A 17,305-nucleotide genomic window follows, 5' to 3' on the forward strand; every position below is an offset into this window, starting at 1 on the left:
ATCCACAGACACTTAGGTTGTTTCCATATCTTGGCTATTGTGAGTAATCCTGCAATGAACATGGGAGTGCAGAGATCTCCTTGAGATCCTAATTTCTATTCCTTCAGATCTATATCCAGAAGTGGTTTTGCTGCAGCATATGGTAGTTACAGTTTTAATTTTTTGAGGAACCTCCGTACTGTTCTCCATAGTGGCTGCACCAATTTACATTCCCACCAACAGTGCACCAGGGTTCCCTTTTCTCCACACCCTCACCAACATTTGTTACCTTTAGTTTTTTTTGACTATAAATGTTCTTACAGGTGTGAGATGATATCTCGTGTTTTTGACTTGCCCTTCCCTGGTGATTAGTGATGGAGAGCACTTTACGTATCTGTTCAGTTTCTTTGCCCATTTTTAAAATGGGTTATTTGTTTTTTGTTTGTTTGGTTTTGGTTTTGGTTTGTGCTACAGAGTTGCAGGAGTTCCTTATATATTTTGGATTACCCCATATGAGATATATGATTTGCAAATATTTTCTCCCATTCCATAGGTTGCCTTTTCGTTGTGTTCATGGTTTCCTTTGTTGTGCAGAAAGGTTTTAGTTTAATTCCACTTGTCCATTTTTCCTTCTGTTGACTTTTCTTGTGGTTGAAAAAATCATTGCCAAGGCGACTGTCAAATAGCTTCTCCCCTATATTTTCTTCGGGTTTTACAGTTTCAAGTCTAATGTTGAAGTTTTTAATCCATTTTGAGTTGATTTCTGTGTGTAGTCCAAAATCATGCTGTGTACAGTCACAAAAACATTTTCTGTGTGGTTCAAAATTAGATAAGGTCCAATTTCATTCTTTGCATATGAATATCCTATTATCCCAACGCCAGTTATGAAAGAGATGACACTATCCTCACTATGCATTTTTGTTATGCTTGTCAAAGATCAGTTGACCATATATGATAAATTTCATAGTAAAGTTTACCTCTCAATAAAGTTCAGTGATTTTCTCTGTAAAAGTATTGTACACCTTCTGTTATAAATTTCACAGTAAAGTTTACCTCTCAATAAAGTTCAGTGATTTTCTCTGTAAAAGTATTATACACCTTCTGTTAGAGTGATAACTAGTGATTACTGAAAACACCTGATGTTACTGTAAATGGTATCTGCTATTTAATTTAGTTTTCCAGGTTTCCTGCTGGTATAGAAATGCTACCTTGCTAAATGCTCCAGTTATTCCTAGTAATGTCTGTAGATTCTTTAGGGTTTTCTTTGCAAATGATTAAATTATCTGAAGATAATTATAGACTGTTGTTCCTCTTATTCCAATTCTTAACATTTCCAGTTTCTTTTTCTTGTCTATTACAAGTTTGAAAACCAATTTAGGACAAGAGCGTTTTTAGCACAAGAATAAACTGAAGTACTAAAAGAGTTTATAAATGCTCTATATTTAAATTCCTCTCACATCTACCTGTCTTTATATCTGTGCCATGCTTGATTTGGGATTTTTACCGTCTTCATCATGTCTTCTTATTGCTACAGAGAATGTCAGCTCAGATATAAATATATTGGCTAGTAAAGCAATCAAAACAACAATGTGGTAAGATATACAAAAATATATTTATTCTCTACTAGCCCTGTTCTTGTCCCCCACCTAACATGGTAAGAATCATCTCCCCTGGGCTCCTGAGGAAGTATATCAAGGCACGCTCCACATAAAAATTATAATTTAAAAAAAAGCTTCAGTCTCAAATTTGATATGGAATAATCTCTGGCTTTGATAAGATGAACTAGACTCTGGATGAATCAGAAGAACCCCTTTCAGGTTCTTGCTATGGGGCATATCTCGATTGGCTACCAGACCTCTGTGGGTAAAAGTTAGAATGTCTTCTATGTTACGGGCAACTTGATTTGTGATCAAATTAACTCCTGATTAGTCAACTGTGTATGGACTGGGGGAATACATCTAAAGATTCCTGATGAAGAGAAATGCTTGAGGTAGACCAGCTCGCAAGCATTAATTCCTGTTCTCTACCTTTCTGAGTAGACAGGCACTAAGGATGCCCTTTGATAGTTTTCTGAGTCTGAAGGTTCAGTTGAAACTAAAAATGTATTGGTCAATGTATTTGTTTTCCATTGCTGTTGAACAAACTACCACAAACTTATCAGTTTAAAATAATGCCCATTTATTACCTCCTAGTTCTGTAGGTCAGAAGTCCAGGTATGGCATGACTGGGGTTCTCTGCTTAGCGTCATGAGGATGAAATCAAGGTACTGGCTGGACTGTTTTCATCTGAGGCTCGGAATCCTCTTTCAAGCTCCCTGGTTGTTAAATGAATTCAGTTCTTTGTGGCTGTAGGACCGAGGTCTCCTTTTTCTTGCCAGCTATCAACCAGGGGCTGTTCTCAGATTTCCACCATGTGGCCCTCTCACACCACAACAGTTTGTTCCTTGCGGTCCAGGAGAAGATTTTATCTCACACTTTGGATCTCTCTGACTTCAAGAAGGAACCAGTCTCTTTGAAGAGCTCACCTGATTAGGTCAGGCCCATATGGCTAATCTCCGCTGGATTAACTCAAAGTCAACTGGTTAGTAACCTAATCATGAGAGCTATACCCCATCATATTCAGATTCTGCCCACACTCAAGAAGAGAGGGTTATACATGCCATGTCCACCAGGGATCAGGCCTCCTAGAGGTCGCAGTCTTAAAATTCTGCCTACAACAGAGGGTACTGCCAGCTCTTTTCTTGGACTCTCCCCATTCTCGATCCTGAATGTTTGTCAGTACAATGGTAGGAAGAGATGAGGAAAAATTCACAGAAAACCTTACCAGGGACGGCATCTGCACTTGTCAGCACTATTCCTCTGTTGACATTACAGCCAGAGGACTCTTTGAAAAATGAAGATTCAATTAATCTGTTTGTTTTACTTAGAGATATTCTGAAGAGATATTTTTAAAAAAATCAAATAGAAGGGAGAATCCTAAAAGAGGACCTGCCACATAGATGAAATAGCTTTTAAAGTCTGAAAACTCCACTCCAGCACTACACAATGCTCTTGATCTCGACCATGTAAGTTCTGGTCCTTTGAGGGGAGATGAGAGGCTAACAGATCTTGTTCTTCTACCAGAGATCAGTGTATCTCAGCAATTTGCTCTTTGTCCAGTTCACATATGAGCTTTAAGGTCAAGTCCGTGGTCACTGAGGGCAAGTGCAGTCCCTATATGGGAAAGAGATCTGTAGCTTTTTAGAAGAGCCCTGCCTGCATCTTTATGGAATAACCAGATCCTCACTGGAACTACCTGTATGGCTGTATCTCCACCTGGATTTAACTGGATGACCCCATCAGTCTTTCAAAGATTTTTGTGATTTTCCTTTTGACGTTATCTAGAAACAACGTATACTGGTCAAGACATCATTTCAGTTGTGTAAACTGTACAAAAGGCAGAGACATCAAAATATGTTTAGCCACGTTGTCTACCAAGCTGATCAGATAGGATCTGCAGAGTGTGCGTGCATGTATATGTATATATTTTATATATAGAAAACTTTCTATCCGTCCTAGCACACAGTTCTTTTGATTGCTTTACATATGACTGAGCTATCTCTGCAGCAACAAAAAGAAATTCTGAAGATGTTAAAAAATACCAAATCAAGCATGGCACAGATATAAAGACAAGCTAGGTATAAGAACAATTTGAAAATAGAGCACTTATGAAACCTCTTTAGTACTTCAGCAACAACAGTATATTCCTAAATTAATGGTTTCTCGAACATGCTTCTTTGAGTCATAGATATCCCCAGGGCTCACTTTCAGTGGTGGTGGGTGAGTTAGGGAGCTCAACTCAGGGCCTCACATTGTAGTTTCACCCAGAGCAGTTCCACTGTATTTTTTAAGAAGCTGTGTAAAGTTAATAGGGAGGAATAGGAAAAATTCCACTCCCAAAAAGCATTTGGAAGTCACAGGCATGGATAAACTCTGTAGTCCTTCTTACGGCAGAAAATGTGGAATTATGATTAACCCCTAAAAAATTAATAGTTAATGGTCATGGCTAAATAAAATTTATCATCTGCCTCAGAGACCAAAAGGATACATCCCAACACATCCAACAATAATCCAACTGATGGACCATAAAATTTTCAGACAGTTCATCAGAATGCTATATTAACTCAATAATTGAGTTTTCAGGGTAAGTTTCAAGTCATTTTTAAAATTTTCAAAATTACGTGAAGTGTAAAGTCAAAAAACAAAGTTGTTTATATGACTGTGCCACTCAGACCCACCTCAGAGCCTAGCTCATCACTACAATGGTAATTGGTCTCTGTGACAGGGCTGTAGCATGAACATTATGTGCTTAAATAGTATGAACGGGCATACTGCATTGTTTATAATTCTAACATCATTCTGTGAATCTACGTCATATAAATCAAACAAGTAAAACTCACATAGGCATTTCAAGAATTTAACTTCATGAGAAGAAAAGCATAACATGCAAGCATTTTAAAATAACAACCAATTAAAAAAAAACCAAAATCTCAGGTCATATCCACAGTAGTGGACAGTATAGACAGATAACATAGAAAAAAGTCCTTCTCCCACCTTCCCTGTGATATGCTGACACTGCTAAAAGCAATACTACAGGAGGGGAGATAAGTGATGGAAGGTTAGAGGGCCAGTTTTGAAACCGAGCAGGACCCTTGGGGCTCCTGGGGCCGAAAGCCTTTCTGTGTCTCCTGTTTCTTGTTTGTAGGGAACAGACCCCAGCCTCCATGACCTTCCTTGAGTTCCAAAGGGCAGATTTGAACAGTTGCTAATCAGGGAAGGGAGGGGATGCAGAAACAAGGGAGGAACAGCCAAGAAACAATAGTGCAGCCCTGAGGCAGGGTCCTGGCTCTGCCTCAAGGGATACATATAACAATATCTTTAAGCTCTTCATAGAACTAAACCCCCAACAAATGGAAGATGTCAGCATTCTTCATTCCAGATTAAAGGAACCAGAGAAGCTCTTCAAGAAGACCACCTGAGGCCAGATTAAAGGAACCACAGAAACTCATTAGATTACCTGAGACCAGATTAAAGGACTGCAGGCCCTGCACACACCCTAATCTTATCAGCAACCCTGTCCTTGAACCAATGCTATAAAACTCCTCACCAAATCCTCCCAGGTTGGGGCACACAGTTTTCGAGGGCAGGAGCCCACTGTGTCCCCATTTGCCTGGCAAAGCACTAAAGCTATTCTTTTCTACTTCACCCAAAACTCTGCTCTGAGATGTGATTTGGCGCCGGTACACACAGGCTGCGTTCCCGGCATCAGCTTCACCCGCCACCCCGCGATACAGGTGTGCAAAATAGAAATTAAGTTATACAAATGCAAAATTCCTATTATTTTCACAAACCTGTGTTTGAGAAATGATGGTCATACCTGCTCAAAAGCTTGTTGAATGAATAACTATAGAACTTAATGCAAATAATGAGCTGGCTAACTTTTTGAGGATTGGCAACAAGTTTACAGAATATTAAAAGTATTTATTGGGGTATATCTTAAAATCCAAGACTATATATAGATATATATTCAAGTAATAGGATATATTCAAAGCCATTTTGAAAAAAACTGTTAGCTCATTTTGAAATAGATATTTATAAAATACTTTGTTAGATATTATCTTCTTTATATGCTCTAGGTTAACACTATCCAGTAGAACTTTCAGTGATGATGTAAATCTGCTCTACCTCTGCTGTCCAATAGGGCACCATTAGCCATAGGACCCTACTGAGCACTTGAAATGTAGCAAGTGCCACTAAGAAACTCAATTTTTTAATCTATTTCACTTAAATTAACGTAAATTCAAATAACCCCATGTGGTCAGTCTACTGAAGTACAGCTCTAAAGAACACCTACCTTCTCATTTGCTTCATAAAGGGCTTTTGTCCTTTTCTTACAACCCTGTTCAAGGTCATCTCAGAGCCCCACAGGCAGAGGTATTTTTTCCCTGCATTGTGCTTCCATAGAACTTTCTGCATTTCTTTATTTTAGAACTTATTCACTGAATAGAAATTATACAAGTGAGAACTTCCCCTGGTGTACTATCATCTGCCTAAAGATAGGACAGCTTTGTCATCTCAGCATCCGGCAGAGGGCCTGATACTTGGTAGGTTCTCATTACATTTTTTTTTTTTTTGAAATGAATGAACAGATAGAAGCCATAAGCAGTTGATTAAACAGGGAAGTTCTAAACGAACATTTAATATTTGTGGAAAACTGTCCTTTTGCCTGCCATTTATTTTCTTATTCACACTCATAAAAGCCATTTCTGCCTTATGGGAATCCTAGCTAAGTACCAGAGAAACAGTTTCTGCTAAAGTAATTTCAAGGGTGTTGAACCAAATAAGCCACATGGCAACCTTGTGATCTACAGCTGCAACTCACCTGCTGGCTCACTCTCAAACCAAGATGGCTGGTCAAGAGGCATCAGAACAAAGAGCTTTACTGTGCCCCAAACCTGAAAATGACACAAGATGCAGTACACTTACCATCACCAACATCAAAGTCCTTGAAAGCCAATTCTGAACCCGAATCATCAAGAAGGATTTCGCCGTTCAGTGTGAACATCATGGTACGTTCTGTCATGTCAACCATACACCCCACAACATCGCCTGCTTGCCAAGAGCGTCCATAGTGCTCATTGCCCTGGTGCCACCGCTGGGCCTAGGGACACAAGAGTCATTGTCACAGAGAAAGCCAGCAGAACAGCACCCACCCACCCCTAATCGGCATGACTCACAGTAGCCTTTGTATTAACGAGCGGGAGGAAGGAGTATAGTCAGCACATCTGTCTACAGAAATGCACAAAGCAATGTGGAGGTGCCCGGGGATGCCAAACCCCTGATATTAACATTGTATGTTATTGAATCTTGAGAAAAACCCAAATGCTATTTCATGATTTTCAGAGTCTAATATTTAAAAAATCTAACCCCACATCTTTTCTATTAAAAGAAAAACTGTCTCTTTAGAAATTTATTATTCTCACTACAATGAATGCTTCCCAGGATATGGGTTGTTTTTGTTTACTCCCCCAAATACAGAGAAGTATGAGCAGAGACTCAACTGGGAACTGATCAGAGAAAATGACATTCTAGCTTTCATCTATTTCAAAATAAAATCCCACTCCTTGGAAGCAAAGGCACTCGCACTTCAGCAAAACAGAAATCTAGAAGCATTTCAGTACATACTAAAATCAAAAAAGGTTCAAATCAAACTTAAATATATTCTCAAGATATTTTCTGAAATAGTAAGCCAAAAATTGAATATATATGTCAACACTGCCTTATATAACACACATGAAATCTCATAAATACCTTTGAAACATAGGATAAATGTCACTTTTTAATCTATAAGTATGTTCCACTGATTTATAGATACAAAATTAGTTATATTAAATATTCTGTCAGATAAATCTTTAACTTTTTCCCTAAAGTATCACCTTCATTGTGAACTGACATATAACGGGATTTAGTCACCAATGCAAAACAATGATTTGATTCTTCTAAAACATAACACATGGTACTTTTTAAATTTTTAAACTAAATTAGGTATCAAAAGGTGTTAAATTTTTCCATCTGAAATAAAAAACAGGATTCAGGAAATGTAATATTTCAGAACATAGTGGGTCAGTTGTCCTAGAAGACACAACATTAATTTATAGCCTAGAAAAGCTTTCCCACACACACACCTGGGTACCCAGGTGTCAAATCTCTTCATGATTGCTTATTTATTCTAATTTTCTTTTTTTTAATTAGAAAATACTTTTTTCCTTCAAAAGGAATACAAATTCACTGAAAAAAATTAGGAAATAAAAATAGAATAAAAAAATAAAATGTCAATAATTTCATCCCCCCAAAAAGACTATTATTATTCTCTATGGCTGTGTTCATATATACGTATTTTGTATTTTTATTTTTTTATTAGTTTTTAAGTTTTTGTCTTGATATTCCTAATAATGTGTTTCTTTTTTATAATTTTTGAATTTTATTTTATTTATTTTTATATACAGGCTTTTATTAGTCATCCATTTTATACATATTAGTGTATATATGTCAATCCCAATCTCGCAATTCAACATACCACCACCACCTCCCGCCACATACCCCACCTTGGTGTCCATACGTTTGTTCCCTACATCTGTGTCTCTATTTCTGCCCTGAAAACGGGTTCATCTGTACCATTTTTCTAGGTTCCACATATATACGTTAATATACGATATTTGTCTTTCTCTTTCTGACTGACTTCACTCTGTATGACAGTCTCTAGATCCATGCACATCTCTACAAATGACCCAATTTCCTTCCTTTCTATGGCTGAGTAATATTCCATTGTATATATGTGCCACATCCTCTTTATCCATTCGTCTGTCGATGGGCATTTAGGTTGCTTCCATGACCTGGCTATTGTAAATAGTGCTGCAATGAACATTGGGGTGCATGTGTCTTTTTGAATGATGGTTTTCTCTGGGTATATGCCCAGTAGTGGGATTGCTGGGTCATATGGTAATTCTTAGTTTTTTAAGGAACCTCCATACTGTTCTCCATAGTGGCTGTCTCAATTTACATTCCCACCAACAGTGCAAGAGGGTTCCCTTTTCTCCACACCCTCTTCAGCATTTGTTGTTTGTAGATTTTCTGATGATGCCCATTCTAACTGGTGTGAGGTGATACCTCATTGTAGTTTTGATTTGCATTTCTCTAATAATTAGTGATGCTGAGCAGCTTTTCATGTGCTTCTTGGCCATCTGTATGTCTTCTTTGGAGAAATGTCTATTTAGGTCTTCTGCCTATTTTCTGATTGGGTTGTTTTTTTAATATTGAGCTGCATGAGCTGTTTATATATTGTGGAAATTAATTGTTGGTTGCTTTGTTTGCAAATATTTTCTCCCATTCTGAGGGTTGTCTTTTCGTCTGGTTTATGGTTTCCTTTGCTGTGCAAAAGCTTTGACGTTTCATTAGGTCCCATTTGTTTATTTTTGTTTTTATTTCCATTACTCTAGGAGGTGGATCAAAAAAGATCTTGCTGTGATTTATGTCAAAGAGTTTTCTTCTATGCTTTCCTCTAAGAGTTTGATAGTGTCTGGTCTTACATTTAGGTCTCTAACCCATTCTGAGTTTATTTTTGTGTATGGTGTTAGGGAGTATTCTAATTTCATTCTTTTATATGTAGCTGTCCAGTTTTCCCAGCACCACCTATTGAAGAGACTGTCTTTTCTCCATTGTATATCCTTGTCTCCTTTGTCATAGATTAGTGGACCACAGGTGCAAGGGTTTATCTCTGGGCTTTCTATCCTGTTCCATTGATCTATATTTCTGTTTTTGTGCCAGTACCATATTGTCTTGATGACTGTAGCTTTGTAGTATAGTCCAAAGCCAGAGAGTCTGATTCCTCCAGCTCCATTTTTTCCCCTCAAGACTGCTTTGGCTATTTGGGGTCTTTCGTGTCTCCATACAAATTTTAAGATTTTTTGTCCTAGTTCTGTAAGAAATGCCATTGGTAATTTGATAGGGATTGCACTGAATCTGTAGATTGCTTTGCATACTACAGTCATTTTCACAATATTGATTCTTCCAATCCAAGAACATGGTATATCTCTCCATCTGTTTGTATCATCTTTAATTGCTTTCATCAGTGTCTTATAGTTTTCTGCATACAGGTCTTTTGTCCCCTTAGGTAGGTTTACTCCTAGATATTTTATTCTTTTTGTTGCAGTGGTAAATGGGAATGTTTCCTTAATTTCTTTTTCAGATTTTTCATCATTAGTGTATAGGAATGCAAGAGATTTCTGTGCATTAATATTGTATACTGAAACTTTATCAAATTCATTGATTAGCTTTAGTAGTTTTCTGGTGGAATCTTTAGGATTCTCTATGTATAGTATCATGTCATCTGCAAAAAGTGACGGCTTTACTTCTTCTTTTCCAATTTGTATTCCTTTTATTTCTTTTCCTTCTCTGATTGCCATGGCTAGGACTCCGAAAACTATGTTGAATAATAGTGGCCAGAGTGGACATCCTTGTCTTGTTCCTGAACTTAGTGGAAATGCTTTCAGTTTTTCACCATTGAGAATGATGTTTGCTGTGGGTTTGTCATATATGGCCTTTATTATGTTGAGGTAGGTTCCCTCTATGCCCACTTTCTGGAGAGTTTTTATCACAAATTGATGTTGAATTTCGTCAAAAGCTTTTTCTGCATCTCTTGAGATAATCACATGGGTTTTATTCTTCAGTTTGTTAATATGGTGTATCACATTAATTGATTTGCATATATTGAAGAATCCTTGCATCCCTTTGATAAACCCCACTTGGTCATGGTGTATGATCCTTTTAATGTGCTGTTGGATTCTGTTTGCTAGTATTTTGTTGAGGACTTTTGTGTCTATATTCATCAGTGATATAGGTCTGTAATTTCTTTTTCTGTAGTATCTTTGTCTGGTTTTGCTATCAGGGTGATGGTGGCCTCACAGAATGAGTTTGGGAGTGTTCCTTCCTCTGCAATTTTTTGGAAGAGTTTGAGAAGGATGGGTGTTAGCTCTTCTCTAAATGTCTGATAGAATTCGCCTGTGAAGCCATCTGGTTTTGAGCTTGTTTGTTTGTTGGAAGATTTTTAATCACAGTTTCAACTTCAGTACTTGTGATCTCTTCATATTTTCTATTTCTTCCTGGTTCAGTCTTGGAAGGTTATACATTTCTAAGAATTTGTCCATTTCTTCCAGGTTGTCTATTTTATTGGCATAGAGTTGCTTGTAGTAGTCTCTTAGGATGCGCTGTATTTCTGTGGTATAGGTTGTAACTTCTCCTTTTTTGTTTCTAATTTTATTGATTTGAGTCCTCTCCCTCTTTTTCTTGATGAGTCTGGATAATGGTCTATCAATTTTGTTTATCTTCTCAAAGAACCAGCTTTTAGTTTTATTGATCTTTCCTACTGTTTTCTTTGTTTCTATTCCATTTATTCCGCTCTGATCTTTATGATTTCTTTCCTTCTACTAACTTTGCGTTTTGTTTGTCCTTCTTTCTCTGGTTCCTTTAAGTGTAAGGTTAGATTGTTTATTTGTAATTTTTCTTGTTTCCTGAGGTAGGCTTGTATAGCTATAAACTTCCCTCTTAGAACTGTTTTTGCTGCATCCCATAGGTTTTGGATCATCGTGTTTTCATTGTAATTTGTCTCTAGGTATTTTTTGATTTCCTCTTTAATTTCTTCAGTGATCTCTTGGATATTTAGTAACATATTATTTAGCCTCCATGTATTTTGTGTTTTTTACGTTTTTTTCCCTGTAATTCATTTCTAATCTCATAGCGTTGTGGTCAGAAAAGATGCTTAATATGATTTCAATTTTCTTAAATTTACTGAGGCTTGATTTGTGACCCAAGATGTGATCTATCCTAGAGAATGTTCTGTGTGCACTTGAGAAGAAAGTGTAATATGCTGTTTTTGAATGGAATGTCCTATAAATATCAATTAAATCTACCTGGTCTATTGCGTCATTTAAAGCTTGTGTTTCCTTATTAATTTTCTGTTTGGATGATCTGTCCATTGGTATAAGTGGGGTGTTAAAGTCTCCCACTATTATTGTATGACTGTCGATTTCCTCTTTTATAGCTGTTAGCAGTTGCCTTATGCATTGAGGTGCTCCTATGTTGGGTGCATATATATTTATAATTGTTATATCTTCTGCTTGGATTGATCCCTTGATCATTATGTAGTGTCCTTCTTTGTCTCTTGTAACATTCTTTATTTTAAAGTCTATTTTATCTGATATGAGTATTGTTACTCCAGCTTTCTTCTGATTTCCATTTGCAGAGAATATCTTTTTCCATCCCCTCACTTTCAGTCTGTATGTGTCCCTAGGTCTGAAGTGGGTCTCTTGTAGACAGCATATATATGGGTCCAGTTTTCGTATCCATTCAGCGACACTGTGTCTTTTGGTTAGAGCATTTAATCCATACATGTTTAAGGTAATTATCAATATGCATGTTACTATTACCATCTTCTTAATTGTTATGGGTTTGTTTTTGTATATCCTTTTCTTCTCTTGTGTTTCCCACTTACAGAAGTTCCTTTAGCATTTGTTGTACAGCTGGTTTGGTGGTGCTGAATTCTCTTAGCTTTTACTCGTCTGTAAAGCTTTTGATTTCTCCGTCGAATCTGAATTGAGATCCTTGCTGGGTAGAGTAATCTTGGTTGTAGGTTCTTCCCTTCCATCACTTTAAATATATCATGCTACTCCCTTCTGGCTTGTAGAGTTTCTGCTGAGGAATCAGCTGTCAACCTTATGGGAGTTCCCTTGTACGTTATTTGTCGTTTTTTCCCTTGTTGCTTTCAATAATTTTTCTTTGTCTTTAATTTTTGTCAATTTGATTACTATGTGTCTCGGCGTGTTTCTCCTTGTGTTTATCCTGTATGGGACTCTCTGTGCTTCCTGGACTTGGGCGGCTATTTCCTTTCCCATGTTAGGGAAGTTTCCAACTATAATCTCTTCAAATATTTTCTCAGGTCCTTTCTTTGTCTCTTCTCCTTCTGGGACCCCTATAATGCAAATGTTGTTGCGTTTAATGTTGTCCCAAAGGTCTCTTAGGCTGTCTTCATTTCTTTTCATCCTTTTTTATTTTGTTCCATGGCAGTGAATTCCACCATTCTGTCTTCCAGGTCACTTATCTGTTCTTCTGCCTCAGTTATTCTGCTATCGATTCCTTCTAGGGTATTTTTCATTTCAGTTATTGTATTGTTCATCTCTGTTTGTTCTTTAATTCTTCTAGGTGTTTGTTCTTTAATTCTTCTAGATTTTTGTTAAACATTTCTTCCATCTTCTCGATCTTTGCCTCCATTCTTTTTCCAAGGTCCTGGATCATCTTCACTATCATTATTCTGAACTTTTTTTGGAAGGTTGCCTATCTCCACTTTATTTAGTTGTTTTTCTGGGGTTTCATCTTGTTCCTTCATCTAGTACATAGCCCACTGCCTTTTCATCTTGTCTATCTTTGTGTGAATGTGGTTTTTGTTCCACAGGCTGCAGGACTGTATTTCTTCTTGCTTCTGCTGTCTGCCCTCTGGTGGATGAGGCTATCTAAGAGGTTTGCGCAAGTTTTCTGATGGGAGGGACTGGTGGGGGGTAGAGCTGGGTGTTGCTCTGGTGGGCAGAGCTCAGTAAAACTTTAAGCTGCTTGTCTGCTGATGGGTGTGGCTGGGTTCCCTCCCTGTTGGTTGTTTGGCCTGAGATGACCCAACCCTGGAGCCTACCCGGCTCTTTGCTGGGGCTAATGGCAGACTCTGGGTGGGCTCATGCCAAGGAGTACTTCCCAGAACTTCTGCTGCCAGTGTCCTTGTCCTCACGGTGAGCCACAGCCACCCCCCACCTCTGCAGGAGACCCTCCAAAACTAGGAGGTAGGTCTGGTTCAGTCTCCTATGGGGTCACTGCTCCTTCCCCTGGGTCCCAACACTACTTTGTGTGTGCCCTCCAAGAGTGGAGTCTCTGTTTTCCCCAGTCCTGTCAAAGTCCTGCAATTCAATGCTGCTAGCCTTCAAAGTCTGATTCTCTAGGAATTCTTCCTCCCATTTCCGGATCCCCAGGTTGGGAAGCCTGACGTGGGGCTCAGAACCTTCACTCCAGTGGGTGGACTTCTGTGGTATAAGTGTTGTCCAGTCTGTGAGTCACCCACCCAGCAGTTATGGGATTTGATTTTGCTGTAATTGCGCCCCTCCTACCGTCTCATTGTGGCTTCTCCTTTGTCTTTGGATGTGGGGTATCTTTTTTGGTGAGTTCCAGTGTCTTCCTGTTGATGATTGTCCAGCAGCTAGTTGTGATTCTGGTGTTCTCGCAAGAGTGAGTGAGCACACATCCTTCTACTTCGCCATCTTGAACCAATCTCTCCATATTTTGTATTTTTAATTTTAAAATATATTATGCAGCTAAAATTATCATTAAACACTTATATAATGTATAAATAAACAATAAAAGAAGCAATTGAGGGGAATTCCCTGGTGGTCTAGTGGTTTGGACTCTGCACTTTCACTGCTGTGGGCCCAGTTCAATCCCTGGTCAGGGAACTAGGATCCCGCAAGCCACGAGGCCTGGCCAAATTAGAAAAAAAAAAAAAAAAAAAAAAAAGCAACTGACCAGCTTCCACCAAATTTAAAAACAAAAATTACCAATAATGTTGAAAATGAAAACTCTTGGCGATTGCAAACAACAAACAGCGTTCTTATGGCTATTAAATGTTTATACCTATCATTAATTATTGCTTGAGGATAAATTCCTTTTATGGAATTCCTCTGTCAAAGTGAATATATTTTAAATTAGCATATGGATTTTTAATATTTTTGATAGACAAGGATGATTCGTCTTTTTGATATGATAGAGAATCAATATTTTACTTCTTGAATTTTGAATAATCTTTTGACTATTCACAGGGTGAGGGAAAACGTTTTAAGACTACAAGAACAAAAGTTCTCCTAGGAACTATTTTCTCAAGGTTGAGCTCAGGAAAGTACTAATATTACTGTAAAACCAAAAGGAATACCAGGGGAAATCAAGCCAGGCAGCGTGGGAGCCCACAGCGTGTGGATGCCTGGTGCACAGCAGCCTACAAAACCAGGAGTCTACAAACTCCAGTGTCCGGTGTCCAGCAAAGCACACTCACCTTGAAGCCATCGAAAGCAAAGGCACGTTCATCCGAGCCAAGCTCCTGATCGGGTTGACAACCTGGCCTGCTCCAGCCAACTCTCATGTCTCCAGCAGTGACGGCCTCAAATTCAAAATACCACCTTCCTGCCTTCACAGCGTAAGTTTTCTCAGCGCGGAAGATTCGGAACCTTTCTCCTGTGCCGCTGCACACTTCAGCTCTGGCAGCTGTGAATGGAAAGGGATTCTGGTGATTGTTGCATGGGGAATTGAAAGAGGAGGGCAGATATCACATAACCTACAGGGATAATTCTAATGATACCTTCTATTCTTATCTTGGTTCATATGTTACAAAGTGTTTTCATATCAGATGGAACCAGCTGGGTCAAGTGGAAAGTACATGGCCTTCCTTGGGAGATGCTGGTTGTTAAACTTCACTAATGCTGTAGGGAAGATGATGTAAAAAAAAAAAAAAAATTTTTTTTTTTTCCCGTAGAAAAAAGCCTAACAGCCACTTGGTGGTTTGGTAGTGGAAGATGAGATGAACTTGAGGGCAAGAATGGGAAGAAGACAATAAAAGAGGTTTAAACTGTTCTGCATAGGAAATAAATAGACATTTATGGGAAGAAGAGAAGAGAGAAGAAGCACCCAGGAAGTGAGGAGGAGAGAAAGAAAACAACAAGAGAGAGCTATACATTAGCAGAGAACGGAACCATTGATAAGTTTCCCAGACAGAGTGGCTAGGGGCATAAGTCTTCTGCTACCCCACCTCTTCACTGTAATGTGCTATACACACAAATGCTGTGTTTAAGTGACTTGAGGAAAAAATAAAAGGGTCAAGTCCAACATTAGGATCCGTGTGGTGAGATGGGGAAAAAATATCTGTAGGACGTGAGGTGCACCAGAGATGGAGTATGCCAGTGGTACAAAACCTCAGACCAGGGGACCTGGAGCTAGGATGACTTGGAGAACGTCACCTCCTAGGAAATCACAGCACATGGGGACAAGGGTCCACTGAACTGATATCAAAGGATATGGTCAGCTCCATGAAGTTCAGGGTTAGATACAGAGAAGCAAATTTAAGTGACTTGACTGAAGTCACACAACTAACAAATAGCAGAATTAGGGAGCTGCCAAACGCTACAGCCTGTGTTCTCTCCACTCTACCTTCAGGAGCTCACACAGGATTAGTAGGTACCAGTTAAATATTAGTGCTCATCTGTTCTCAGGAGTTAGGGAAGACCTGATAAATAATAAAAGTGTATTAAAAGCTAAACTACTAATGTGGCCAAATAAATAAAAATAGTCACGATAAGCTCTAAAGGTTGCCGATAAACACACAGATCACCTTTAACAATTTAAGATTAGATTAAAGAAAAGAAATTGGACTAAGAGGTCCCAGCACATAATAGGAGCTGACTTAATGAAATGATCAATTATTACTTTTTGATGACTTTATGGTGATTATAGGGCATGTAGATGAAGTGCATCTGCTGATAAACCTTTCAAAAACTGGGTTAAATGTCTGAATAAGCAACATTTTGTTTTTTCACCTTTCCCCACATACACACACATGCTCACACCTAACAACCTAGTCTGCTCCAAGCAAATCTCCTGTGTCCAGCAGGGACAGCCTCAAATGTCACACATTCATATCATGCAATACATTCAAACACCTTACAGAAAAAATGAATGCATTAATACAGTTTAAAAATGAGACATTTATACTACTCTATGGAGCAGAGAGCATGTACAAAATTCTCTGAAGAAAGAAAGTTTGCTTTTGATACATTCAAGTTGGGAGTGGAAAGGGGCTTCAATGAGAGAAACATCTCCATGGTGAAGGGTAAAATAGTCTCACATCTGTTACTTAATAACTGAATGATTTTTGAAAGGTAGAATAGTAAACTACTTTTCTGAGGACAAGAAAATTAACTATTAAGGAGATAGTTCTAAATGCCATAATACTAAAAAAAAATAGGAAAAGCCACATTTCCAGAGTCAGTGTTTGCTCAAGAAACAGCACACTGATCCACTGCTTCTTTAAATCATGGTTGTAATCTTCCCTAAACTAATCTAAGAGGTACAGGAAACGAGCTATGAACTACACAAACATTGGGAGATTCCTTTTCAGGAAAATAAAACGCTCTCACATATTATCCTTATTTTTAGTGATGTCGACATGTGCAAATACAACCATACTTATATTCTAGTATGCACTAACAAATTCAATCCCAATTTCCTGAGTATGAAACACTCAGCTTTTTAGAAAACTAAACTGCTGAAAAACTCACATGTCCTTTTTCCTGTTTTATGTTCCCAGGACATCGGACTCCTTGAAATGCACAGTGTGCTCAAGAAATGCAAATAAATGTTAATATTAGCTTAAATCAAATACATTGGAAAATGTGGTATAAAAATATAACCACTATTTAATGTCCTTAAAAGCTCACTACAGAGCCTGGAGTCTCGCCCAGGGCAGCTGGTCCGCTCTCATCGGGGTGTCCTGGCCAAAGCCCGCATAGCGGGCAGGACTCGACAAGAAAAGCATCACTGGAGCTCAAGTTTGTTTTGCAAATAGCCTCAAGTTCTACCTGTCCTCGCTGATCTGTGGTTTTCTATGTGACCAGGAAATCAAACTGATAATCTGACCAGTCTGATCTCCAAATTGG

At 38.4% G+C, this 17,305-nt stretch overlaps 1 protein-coding gene across 1 annotated transcript in view; it reads right to left on the reverse strand.

Moving 5' to 3' along the window:
- RYR2 (ryanodine receptor 2) overlaps nucleotides 1-17,305 on the reverse strand; it is a 535,211-nt gene that overhangs the window by 248,223 nt on the left and 269,683 nt on the right. Inside the window, exons 28-29 of the mRNA XM_068548931.1 lie at nucleotides 14,653-14,861; nucleotides 6,504-6,678 (exon numbers count right to left, since the gene is read on the reverse strand). Of these exons, the coding sequence (XP_068405032.1) occupies nucleotides 6,504-6,678; nucleotides 14,653-14,861 (384 nt within the window). The remainder of the gene's footprint in view (nucleotides 1-6,503; nucleotides 6,679-14,652; nucleotides 14,862-17,305) is intronic.

Source organism: Eschrichtius robustus, chromosome 7, assembly GCF_028021215.1.
Source record: "Eschrichtius robustus isolate mEscRob2 chromosome 7, mEscRob2.pri, whole genome shotgun sequence".
Taxonomy (NCBI): Eukaryota; Metazoa; Chordata; class Mammalia; order Artiodactyla; family Eschrichtiidae; genus Eschrichtius; species Eschrichtius robustus.